General features: G+C 32.7%; 2 protein-coding genes across 2 annotated transcripts; both read right to left on the bottom strand.

The window, feature by feature from the left end:
* Nucleotides 1-307: 307 nt before the first annotated feature.
* LOC114580165 (cysteine-rich repeat secretory protein 55-like) lies at nucleotides 308-7,558 on the bottom strand. The gene is made up of 5 exons (XM_028696803.1): nucleotides 6,935-7,558; nucleotides 1,751-1,894; nucleotides 1,524-1,613; nucleotides 498-596; nucleotides 308-412 (listed from the first exon to the last, which is right to left on the bottom strand). Exons 1-5 carry the CDS (start codon nucleotides 7,556-7,558, stop codon nucleotides 308-310), a joined length of 1,062 nt encoding a protein of 353 aa, XP_028552636.1.
* A 3,872-nt stretch (nucleotides 7,559-11,430) lies between these two features.
* Nucleotides 11,431-12,171, bottom strand: LOC110101526 (cysteine-rich repeat secretory protein 55-like). The gene has a single exon (XM_020829452.1). The coding sequence runs from the start codon at nucleotides 12,169-12,171 to the stop codon at nucleotides 11,431-11,433; it is 741 nt and encodes a 246-aa protein (XP_020685111.1).
* Nucleotides 12,172-12,850: the final 679 nt, after the last annotated feature.

Raw genomic sequence — 12,850 nt, 5'->3', positions numbered from 1 at the left:
ACAACCTTCCTCAAGTCTGTCTCTTGAAAATTTTATTTAAATCATCAATAAAAAAAAACACAATGAAGATAACCATCAATAACCATTTAATTATAAAAATAATTATTTTTAATGGACGTTAAACAGCAGGGAAAGGCATAAAAAACCTTCTCTGGAAAGTTTAAAACAACTTTAGTAGGTCTCCATAGTATGAACTATAGATTTCGCGAGAGAAGAAATGGGGAGAAGATGAGAGCATACTTTCTTTGTAGGTGTCTTTACTGGCTGCTCGTTTTCACTTTCATCTCAGGACTCCTCATCAGAACTACTACTCTTTACTTTCTTCGCAACTGTCATCCTCATCTTCACTGCTGCTGCTCTCATTTTTAGCACTTATCATGGTATGCTTGCTAGCATTCAATCCAGTAGTTTCCTATAACAATAATATTAGCCGAAAACATTAGACAAGTTTGTCCACCAATTTAAATTCAGGAACTCATTAAAAGGCATACATGTACTTTCAATTTCTTTCTCTGAGGTTCCTTATCACTCTCACTAGAGCTCTCATCCGAACCATCTTCAGAACTCTCTTTCGTCTTGGCCTTGCTTTGTGGTTTCTGAAACAATAAACAGAACCAACAAATCAATAAAAAAAATTTGAACTCTTCTATAGCATAGAAAAGTTAGTAAATATAGTGGAATATTGGTGCTAAGTTACAAGCAAGAGCGTTAAAATGTTAACAAACAAAAATAACTTGAAAAACATGCATAAGAAGGAACAAAGAACGAGAACCAAGTAAATGACATTTTCATGTTCAAATACCATTACAACATCAATCAAGGCATTCTCATGACAAGATAAATCAAAATGCGAAGATGTAAACAATAAATACCAATCATCTACCTAACCATTAGCTGATCCAAGCAGATCTATAGATGTTACAAAGCTGGCCAGAAGCAGCTGGATCTCTGATTCAAGGCAAGGGAATTTGAACATAACATAATGATTGAATTTGATTAAATATCGAGAAATCAACACAAAATAAGAAACATTAAAAAAGTAATTAATTGAATTTTTGTACAATTAAAATTTCATTAGCATCTACTTTGACAAAAATCAAAACTCGAACAAAGCAAGCAAAAAAACAAAAAGAAATAAATCAACAAAATTATTAGTTGGGTGATCATGCACGATCATGCACTAAAGAATATATTCATCATCATTCAAATTTTAGTACCAATAACATTTTAATATATAGTTGGGTGATCATGCACTAAAGCATCTAGAAAAATGAAACAAAGTAATGCTACACTTTCTTAAAAATATTAGCTCTATCATCATCCTAGGAAACATAGAGATATGATAAAGACAAATATGTGCATGTTCTAATTTCCATGTTGAAACTAATTTTTTTATTAACTACAATTACACCAAACGGGCATTGTAAAGGAATTAGAGAAACTACAAAGCTCAAATTTTGTAAGCTAGAACTTCTATCTGCAAAAGAAAAAAGTTCATACCCTAAATTCCACTTAGCACAAACGTGAGGACCAATGCAGAGATGAACATACAGGCCGGCTTGCTTCACTAGCTTGATAAATTGAACCAGATCATACCTTCCCCCAAAGTAGTACTGTAATAAATCAACAGAAAAGTCCACAAAAATAATTTTAAAAAAAGCACTTATCCAACTTTAATGCATTTCGTTAGAACTAACTGAAACATGAAACTTCTTGTTTTGTTTTTATTTTTATTTTTTGAAATCAATACCTGAGCAGGAGAAGGTTCATGGCCATTCCAGAACACATATGTCTGAATCACATCCAATCCCCCATCATTTGCCTTATGATAAGATCCGGCCACATCTAAAGCCCAACCAAAGAAACCAAACAACAAGCTTAGAACTATAAAAAACTAAATCAACAGAAACATGAATGCCCAAAAATAGAAGCATAAGCAAAAAAAGAACAATTCTCACCTCCGAAGTGCTCGGATAATGAATAGAGCCGGATATGAGAATCTTCCTCTGACAATTAATGATCACTGCCTTGCAGTCATAAGAAACAGAGGCTATCGCCGGAGTGAGTCAAGGTCGACCTTCGTCATTCGACATCCGTTCGACCTTTCGTCCTTAGGCTGACGAAGCTTCGGAGCTTTGAGGAGATCATTGTCATCAGTTCGATGATCGTCTACGAAAAAGAAGCTTTGGCATTGATTCGACCATCGTCATTCGGCATCGAAAGTGATTCGGCGTGGATGATCTCCCAAGACGAAGGTCGTGATTGAGGAGTCGAATATGGAATGTGTACGCTAGTCAGAAATAGGGATATTGGGTGGGTTTATGAGCGGGGTGCTTCGGCGGCCGTTTGTAAACAGCTGCTATAAAATATGATGAAGGATATAAATTTTTAGTAGTAAATTTAGTAGTGGTTATCACCACTATTCATATTTATATTTAGCGGCGGTTTTCAAACATATGTGCTCTAATTATAATTTAATGGTGTCATTTGACGACAAAATCACCTAGAGCATCTCGGTCATAACCATTTACATGGGATGCCATTTAGCGTTGAAACCATCGGTGTGGTGCCATTTTGTGGTCGATGCCAAGTGTTCTGGTTGACACCAAGTTCATACATTTGTTTGACAGTTCGAGTTGTATCGTCTCATATCTATTCATGTATAATGATCGGGCTCGAACATAGGTTCATTTCTTGACCCGTGTAGTATCCTCAGATGTCACGTGTAAAATTTGAATTGGAACATGCACATCTTTTGGATGAGTCGACAAGATGTTGTAAAATTAGAGCATTGTGGCGCTTAAAAGTGTAATCGAGCGTTGTGGAATTAAGATGATTTGGTGCTCTGGTATTCAAATTCTTGGGACTCTAGTGTTGCGTACTGATTTCTGATGTAGCGACGTAGAAATGTTTTGTGACGTCACTTGCCTTGGCTCTACCACAGTTCTGGTCTTCCCAAAATTTCAGAGCGGTCAACAATGCAATGTTTGAATTAGGCGAGGGGGTGCTGTAGATGCCACAACAAGAAAGGAAAAAAATTCACAACTGTTGAAAGAGCTTGGCAAGCACATGGTCCTAAGATCTACTTTTTCTCTCTTTTATTGTCTAAACTCTCCTCATGTTAGAAGCACAATTAAGGTGGCCATCCCTCATTACCCAACTTCTAACATTTTCCATCAATTGTCATGCACCTAATGTCTACTAGTGATTGACATCTAGCATTCGCTAGTTTTCAATATTGGATACTCATCTTCCCAATCATTTTGATCTCCTCTTCTATCTAGAGAATGATCAAGTGAATATCTAATTTCACTCATATTTCAACATTCTCTATTGACCATTATTCAATTTTGGGCAATGATCACACTATTAATCTTAAGGTGATGATTGCATCAACCCCTATTATTGTATCACTATATTGAAAGTTACCTCAATAACAAAGCCTCAAAGATATCTTCACTAATATACTAGCTTTGTTTATATATGTGTTAAGAAGGATGAAGCCAAAGTAAATGCGACTCACATGCATTAAATTAAATGTATGTGATAGGTTTGGTTGAGTTAAAGTGCATGAAATGAGTGCTTAAACTAAAAATGAGATCAATAAGGGCCTACTTCATATAACATTAAATATTAAAAATTTAACTTAGATGAGTAAAATATAAACAAGAACAACTTATTATGCTTGTTAGTTAATATACAAAATAAAGAGATGTTGTAATTTTCATAGGATATGATGGTTTCCAATAAGCCTTCATGAGATTCAAAAATAAGGCAAGTCTATTAACTTATCACTCTACAAAGGGATAAAATAGGCCCAACCAAACTAGTTCTAGCCAACCTTACTTTACATACATGCCTAAAATTTTATTTATTCAATATATCTAAGGCTTCGAGGAAGCCTTTCTTATTGTTTCTTAAAAAAGTTTTTTAGTACAAAAATAAAATTTTGTACTAAAAAACTACTTTAAGAAGCAGTAAGAAAGTTATCCCAAATAAAACCTAAGTTACCATAATTTATAATAATTAATGGCACGTTATGACATAATGTATCATATAAATTAATGTGCATAATAAAATATGAATGAACAAGCTTAAAAGCAAATAATAGAATTTATAGCATGAATAATAAATATTATGCAAGCACTATGTCACTTGGACCATGACTACAATAAGTAAATTTAGGATTTATTTAGGACGACTTTCATATTGTTTTTAAAAATAAATTTTAATAAAAAAATTAAAATTTATTGCACTAAAAAATTGTTTTAAAAAAGAGTAAAAATATTTTCTCAAACGAAACCTTAATAATCATCAATAACATTTATATATCATAGAATATTGTACCAAGTATGTTAATAAGGGTATCGTAGCTATTATATTGACGAGGCTTGATTGACTCTTATGTCTTATATAATTGACATAAAGATAAATAATAGAGAAATCAATTGCTGAGGCTAATAGGGAATTGCTGAGGCTTGTTTAAACTTTCGTTGGCCTTATCATTTTTTATCTCTCCCTATGTAGATTGCTGACTAATAGTTTCTTGTACCTTTCTCATTATGCAATCCTCCAGGTGAATGTTAACGATGGGATCGATAGTCACCTGTCATAAATGCTTATGACAGTATGAGTCGCTTCATTGATCCACGTCCTTTGTTGCAACACCATATCAGTTCTAAGATTATAAGATTTATTATTATTATTTTTGTAACACCAACTCTTCCTCTTGTCAACATTAGACCTGGGATTAATTTCATCTCTGTAGCATTTATAATGAATTATCAATGATATTGATTGATACTTTTCGGTGCTATCTTGAAGGCAAGGGGAGAAGTGAAGAAGCTTAAAGGATTGATGAGGCTTTAAGAGTTGGACAGACGCAACATTATGAGAAAGCAAGCAAGTAGTTGTGACAGCCACGGATAGAAACGCTGGCTTAGGTTCAGGCTTGATCACCCTGTGCTTGCCAAGCTCTTTGCTCGGAGCCATGAAGGTACAATAAGAGCTCTTGCTCTAATCCTGTAAGCCTTATTTAATTTCTTACTCTTTGGTTGGTGATTTGGTATGCGTTTATATTTCAAATTGTGTTGTTAGTTTTTAAAATTGTTTGATGTGTTTTGCTGTGTTATTTTGCTTAAACAATCATGATATATCTAGAGTAGTCAAATATTTAATGATAATCTGTCATCTATATATTGTTTGAGCAACATTTAAAATTTTATCAATGAAATTATCATTTAGATTTCATTTGTGATAGTTTTTTTACTGTTTTCTATAAAAATTTAGACATTTTTTTCTAAGAAGCTGCTTTATAAAATAAGAAAAAATTATCTCAAATGAAGCCTTAAAGATACATAATGAAACAAGCAACTAATATCTTAGACAATACAACATCACGTTAGCTCAAGTAGGGGATATTTCACTCCCACAAAGAGTGTTTAAACTTCAACAAACAACTTAAATAGCATCTAATAAGTTATTATAAATTCTATTAAAATCTTTAAACCCAATTATATTTAGTAATAATTAGATTATGTAGTTAAATTATTATCATCAAAAATGTAATTTATTAGGCTTGATTAAATCTTGATTCTAAATTTAATTTTATAAGAAGATTAAAAAACAAATTTGAATGAAATTTTAAAATTCAGATCATCATCAAACTCAGGTTAAATTTTATGAGAAAATAACTGTACTGATTTGTATAATGTAGTGTACGACCCAATTCATTTCATTTACAGCATTACTATTAGAGAGCTCCCAGGAAATCAAGCTAAAAAAAATGGTTATTATCTCCTTGGTTAGGAAGGGATGCAGCAACAACCAGTTGGCCGAAGAACATCAATGGTGCATATCAAGTTTGCTAAGTAAAATGGGCTTCCATGGGTTCAGAAGGGCGGGATAGATTAGAGATTTGCATTGAGCTAGCATGTAATAGATTGATTTCTAACACCTTCATAGAAAATATCTGGTTTTGTTTGCAGTGAATATTCGGAAAAGTTATGGCCAAAACAGAACATTTGCAGCCTCGAGGGAAACAAGCTAATTTCCTATTAGAACATTCGGTCCCAATTCTCGTTCTTCCGGTTTTTCCACGTTAAATTTTAGGATTTTTCTCCATTGTTTTCTGTTTTTCTTTTTTGTTTCGTTCTTTGTTTACTTCTTAACACTCTCAATCGCATATATTCCTCCTATAAATTATAACATTTTGATTTTGTTTAATGAATTATATATTAAGTAAATTAAATTGATGGAAAAAATATTGAATTTTTTAAATATATATTGTCCTAAGAGATATTAAATCTACCAGAAATTTTCTTCCTTCATTTGTTATGTACTCATATACAACTCAAATAAAGTTACTTTCACTAATTTAAACATCGGAGAGACTATCTAAAAAAAATTTTCAACCTCTGAACTGTTACAATCTAACATCTTCAAAATTATATGAGGGCAGTACACATTCTTCTTTTTAAAATTTTCACATGAGAAATTTTATTCCTCAAATATGCTAAAATGATCTTTCAGCAGTTAAGATACGGCTGGTATATAAAAAAACTTTATTATCTGTAAGCAGTAAGAATCCATTTTTTTGGGAAAATTATGGGCAAAGCCCTTTTCATTAAAATGAGATAGTTACATGTAAGCAGAACTATTAAGTAAAACTACTTAAAAAGAGAACAAGGCACAAAAGAAAAGAGGGAAAGAAAACAAAATTTCCCAAATACCAGCCAGAATCCAGACGCACATGACAGGCATTTACTGACTCAGGAATTCAAACTTCTTGCATAGTAATAAAACCGTGCATATTAACCAATTAACGAGATACAATGTTAAAAAAGTCATAAGTCTCATATCTTAGAAAGCAACTATTGTGTAGAATCCTGCAGCCACTTTTATTCTTGCATTCTCTATGAAGTAAGCCTTTCACATGATCCAAACACTCCATGCATGTAGATTCATTCATATCACGTGTGCACTCTGCCATCCCGTAGATACTAATACCCTTAAGATTAGTGATATTGCTCGCCACCATCTTCGCAAATAAGTTATCTCCCGACGTCACCACCATACTCTTAAGGTTCTCAATCACCTTTATCACCGCAGGAATAAATGCCGGCAAATTATGTGTGTCGACAGAATTAAACATAGAAGTTTCAGCTCCATCGACTGTCCAGTTTCCCAAGAAGTTAACTATGTCGTAACGGACGAAGCACAAATCATACCATATGTAAGCTTGTGCTTGATTAGAACAATTTGTGAAAAGAACCTTTCCAGAGTCTTTGATGCATTTCCTGCAGAGGTTAGTGTTGGTGTCTCCTCTGCATTGGGCGAGAGCATAGAGAGTGCTATCTCCGAAAGAGGAGAAACTGGAGCTCGCAAAACCTGTTATTGGAGTGACCTGAATGAGATGATATAAGGCCCCTACGATGCGAGTGTGGAGGTCAATGTCATCGGTGATGTTTTTAGCACATGAATGTAAGTCAAAATTTTCGCAATTGGCAAGAGGAAGGAGAAGAAGAGACAGGAGAAAGAATTTGTATGAGAATGCCATGAGCGGTTACTTGCAAGCTAATAATTAGTTTGCTGGATATAAATTTAAGTGATCGATCTGGACTTGTTGTTTGAGGTTCTTCTCTGCTTCCTTATATATAGAAGCTTAGAGGTAGGAGTTGTTGTCGCCACATTTTTTTAAAACTCTTTGGTCTGTCCAAATTTTTTCTCTGAATTATGCTAATATTATAAGAATGGCTGAAGGACTATTTCAATTACAATTTTTGAACTTTTCTTTATGCGTATAAAACTAGTTAAAATATCTGAAACTAATTTGGAGCTTAACTGCCGGCCAATATCAAGGAAAAAATTATAAAAATATTTGATTTTTAAAATAAGATAAAAATAATAATTAAATTTAAAAGATAAATTTTAAAACACAAAACGCGTTTAGGTTTTTTGACAATATAAGTCTTTTACGTGTTTATGTCTAGGCATAAATAGATATATAAAAAAACTTCATATATATATATAATGTTTTATTAATTTATATATTTTTTTTTAATATATAAATGTATGTTAATATATAATTAAGGTTTTATTTGGGATGATTTTTTTTAAAAAAAATTAAAACATTAATTTAGTTTGTACTAAAATTTTATTTAAAAAATAAGCAAAAAAATCGTCAATGCCCATAAGGCTCATGAGTTTTGGTCGTTTTTGAAAGAAAGAAAAAAAGACGGGAGTTTTGGTCTTTTTTTTGTTCCAACAAGATAATCCTATTCTATGAGGAAATCATGACTTCGGCAAGACACGTTGTTGAGAAATACTCACACAGGAGAAATCATGACTTCGACAAGCCACGTTTTTTAGAAATAGTCCTAAACTTGGTAATTATTTTTTCTCCTTCCTAAGTCAATTCAACAAATGGCGGATATTTCATTCACAGCTTTTTATATGTTAAGAATTAAGATAGCTGAAATCTTCTTTATTGGCCCACAATATAAAAGAACCAAGTTTATGATGTAGTGGATCGTCGGAAGATCAAACCTGCAAGAAGGATTTCAAGGAGTTCCCAATCCAGGGAAGAAGAAGAAAGCTTTTCAAGCTTCAAAAGATGGGCTGAAATTGGCGTGTTATGGAAAATTAGCCCATAGACAAATGAATTTTCTTCAGGCTTAGTTGGTAGAAAATTAGTAATAGTAATTTCATTTATTGAAGGATCGATCTGACCGATGAAGCCATGTAAATATAGTTAAAACAAAATTGGCTTGTTGGATCATCAAATCTTCTTTAGGGGCGTAAATGAGCTGAGTTGACTCAAATTCGACTCGTCAATGGGCTTGTGGTAGTGTTTATGGAGCTCCGAGCTAAGAGCTCGAGATTATGCTCAAATTCAAGCTCGATTATTATTCAATATCGTTTTTTAATTTGACACAAACTCAAGTTCAAATTTGACAAAACTCGGCTCATTGGCTTAAGAAAAAATATTGTAATAAATTAAATTTTAGATTCTAAGCTGTTATAAAACCCTTATGTACTAAGAAAAGATATTGCATTTAATTCAACTCCAAACAACATTCAATGAAGTTGCACAACTTTTAGAAAAAAAAAATAGAAAGAAAGAATACTCTTTACCATGACTTTGAGGTAAGTGTTATCACGCCAGAGATCTATAGAGAAAGAATTACATCTCTCTTTTTTTCTCATTATTCTTTTTCTCTATTTTCAATTTATATTATTTTTAAATTTTCTTAGTAATCACCAATACTCATTCATTTATAATAAGATCATCAATAATAGAGCTGACTCTTTACATTCAGAGAAATATAAACTGTGAAAAATATATTTACATTTTTATAGTCAACATTTATATAATATTACAAAGACTAAAGTCCAAAAGCACATATGCATTTTGCTCCTCGAAGCACACCGGGCTGCTTAGGCAGAATATGCAAGCGGTGTGCTTTAAGAGAAAAGACATTTCTTTTTTTTTTTTCATTATGGAACGGAAACTCACGATTTTTCAGTATGGGTCGCAGTTTGATCCAACTCGTCTCGCTCGTTATAAAAGAACTATCAATCAATCAATGTGTTACGTCAGCAAGTTATGCTAGGATGTATTAATATCAATGCTAGTTCAATCAAATTTATATCATTTATATCTATCCATCAATCTAATATATAATCATGATAGAGTAATCATACATGCAATTATGAAGAGTAAGATGTAACAACTCAAACTCTTGACTATTGAGATATTATCTGCTTTGACCTAAGTGCCTTACGGTTCTTTTTCCTTTTGGTGTAATTTCCCAGTAGGACACCCATCCGAGAATTACTTCGGGGTGAGCAAACTTAACTGCAAAGTTTCCTAAATGAATTTACAACCATTACACTAAAACTTACCACGATGTTTAAGTGTTTAACTTCTTTTACTTAAGTCATTTCATAATCTCCCCCACTTAAGTAATTGACACATCATCATCATCTTTATCCTAGAATCATCCACCAAGTAGATAGTATTCTTGAGGTGACCCATATAAGTTCAAGTGGTGGCTAACATCATATGACACTTTGTCTCATATAAGGTTCAAGAGGTGTCTCCCATGACGTAGCACTTTACGTTGTATGACACTTAAATCCCATCTTCTAGCTGATATATTGTTCTGATACCATTTGTAACAGCCTAAACTCTTAAATATTGAGATATTATTCGCTTTGGCTTAAGGGCCTCACAGTTTTATCATGCTAGTGTAACTTCCTAGTAGATCACCCATCCCAAAACTATTCCGGAATGAGCACGCTTACCTACGGAGTTTCTCAAATGAAATTTCAATCATTACACCAAAAGGTGCCTTGATGTTTACTTAAGGGGTTATATACAAGATATAATATCTAGATTTAATATGATATTTTTATCCTTCCACCACAATTGTCAACTAATTGATCATCAATCTTTAACTTAAACGAAAGTGTTGACTAGTTAGTCATCAGTCTTTATTTTATCATCATTGTCAATTATCTTAAGTCAATTCATAAGTGACTTTCAATAATCATTAAAGAGTTATCACTGTCTACTAGTCAGCATAATCACGTCAATTGGTTACAGGCTATAACTCAATTAGATAGTATGAGCTTGAAGTTGCAAAAGTTTCTCATTCTCTAAAAATAGAGTGGGTGGAGCACAAATGATAAGAATTTGAACTCTTGGAGGTTGTCTCGTGCAATGGTTGTGGAATGTATTTGGAGGTCATTGATGTAATTAGGGAAGAAGAATGTTGTTCAATTTATTATAAGTTAACTGGCAATGATTGCATTTTAAAAAATATTTTAGATATAATTTATTAAAATTTATTAAATAATTTGTCCCTCTACCTTTGATGAGTATGATTTTGCAACCAATATAGAGCATGCTCTTGATCAATTATCCTTAATTGCAACATAACATGCAAATATTTTATAAATATACATAGAAGAGAAACAAACATATAAAATTAGAAAAGATCATAAATTATCATTCTTTTTATATGCTCTATAAAAAGAATGAAACCACCAGAAGTAAAGGAATAACCCATACCATTGTACTCAAATGCTTATATTCTTATTATGTTATTTCTTTTCTAGCATAATCAAAAACTCCCAAATGGTACATAGCTCTATCAAATTTCCTCTACAACCCAATCAAAATTTATTTTCCTATGAGGTGCATAAGATTGGCAATGGACACCATTTTCATGAGAGTCCTTCCCAAAGGATTTCGTTACATAGATTCCCTTAGGATTGAGTAGAACATGAGATTAAATAGATATCATTATCTTTATAGCCTTATTTTGTCATTACTTCCCCTCTATGGCACCAAGGATGTGAACAACGGATTGGACCATATGCTTTATAGGCCAATCACCTTCGTAAATAGTACATATTAACCAATTAATGAGATAAAGTGCTAAAAAAATCATAAGTCTCATATCTAATAAAGCAGCTATTGTAGAGAATCTTGCAGCCACTTGAACTCCTGCAAATGCTAGGAAGCAAGCCTTCCGCTTGATCCAAACACTCGATGCAAGTGAATTTATTCATGTCACGCGTACACTCTGTCATTGCATAAACGCTCACACCTTTCAGATTGAAGATTTTGCTCACCATCATCTTTGCAAATAAGTTAGCTCCCGGCATCGTTACCCTACTCTTTAGGTTATCAACCATAATTTTCACGGTAGGAACAAATACTGATGTATTTTTTGCATCTATTGTATCAGTCTGAGCAGTTTTAGCTCCACCAATCTTCCAATTCCCAAAGAAGTTAATTGTGTCATAACGGAGGAAGCACAAATCATACCAAATGTAGGCTTGCGCTTGCTTAGAACAGTTTGCTTGAAGGGTTTTTGCTGCATCTTTAACACATTTGCTACAGAGGTCGGTATTGGCATCTCCTCTACACTGGGCGAGAGCATAGAGAGTGTTGTCGTCTCCGGAAGAGGAGAAACTGGAGCTCGTAAAACCTTTTATTGGAGTAGCCTTCATAAGATGATATAGGACACCTATGATACGAGCTTGGAGATCGACGTTGCCAATGATATTTTTGGCGCATGAATGCAAGTATTTATTTTCGCAGTTGGCAAGAGGAAGGAAGAGAAGAGACACGAGGAAGAATTTGTATGAGAATGCCATAGGAGGTTGCTTCCTTCTAATTAGAGGCAAATTAATTTGCTTGATATCAGTTTGACTGGTCTGTCTGAATGTTTTTTGTTGATTCAGGCTCACTCTTGCTTTCCTATATGTATAAGTTTGGATGTAGGGGTTGTAGTTGCCACATTTTTGAAAACTCTTGGAGCTTTATATATATTTTATTAAAAGTTAATTCATTTCTATTCTTCAAGACTATTCATAAAATTCTAATTTTTTTTTTTTTTGATGAAATGTTAAATTTAGGGTTTAGATATTTAAATTTACTCTTATACTAATCACTTTTAAAATTGTATAAATTATGGAAAAAAATTTCGCATCAAAATATTAAGATATAAAATTAATTAAAATGGGCTACAAAATTTATGAGTTTATGATGAGATTTCTGATATAAATGATATGATTCAAGAATTTTTTAATCCATTCTAATTATTTTACATAAGGATATTTTGTCCCAATTTTATCCAAAATTATGATATTATATTTTTGAGTCACAGTATCTTATCGTAAATTTAAGAATTTTAAAACCTATCCTATTTGTTTTGCGTCAGTATATTTTGTCCTAATTGTTACCCTAAGTGTTATTGAAGGACTATTTCAATTAGAATTTGTCACTTTTCTTTATGAATATAGAACAAATTTGGAGCTTAACTGCTGGCTAATA

Source organism: Dendrobium catenatum, unplaced genomic scaffold, assembly GCF_001605985.2.
Source record: "Dendrobium catenatum unplaced genomic scaffold, ASM160598v2 fragScaff_scaffold_847, whole genome shotgun sequence".
NCBI classification, from domain to species: domain Eukaryota; kingdom Viridiplantae; phylum Streptophyta; class Magnoliopsida; order Asparagales; family Orchidaceae; genus Dendrobium; species Dendrobium catenatum.
The sequence above is the reverse complement of the archived record's forward strand: the minus strand, read 5'-3'. Positions and strand labels throughout refer to the sequence as shown.

What these genes read in the sequence shown, in the direction of transcription:
- LOC114580165 (XM_028696803.1), bottom strand. Translation starts at nt 7,558, where the DNA reads ATGGCATTCTCATACAAATTCTTTCTCCTGTCTCTTCTTCTCCTTCCT. An exon ending in ATCTCTGCATTGGTCCTCAC is followed by an intron (nt 597 to 1,523) that starts GTTTGTGCTAAG and finishes TTATTGTTTCAG; the next exon opens with AAACCACAAAGCAAGGCCAA. An exon ending in CTCAGAGAAAGAAATTGAAA is followed by an intron (nt 413 to 497) that starts GTACATGTATGC and finishes TTATTGTTATAG; the next exon opens with GAAACTACTGGATTGAATGC.
- LOC110101526 (XM_020829452.1), bottom strand. Translation starts at nt 12,171, where the DNA reads ATGGCATTCTCATACAAATTCTTCCTCGTGTCTCTTCTCTTCCTTCCT.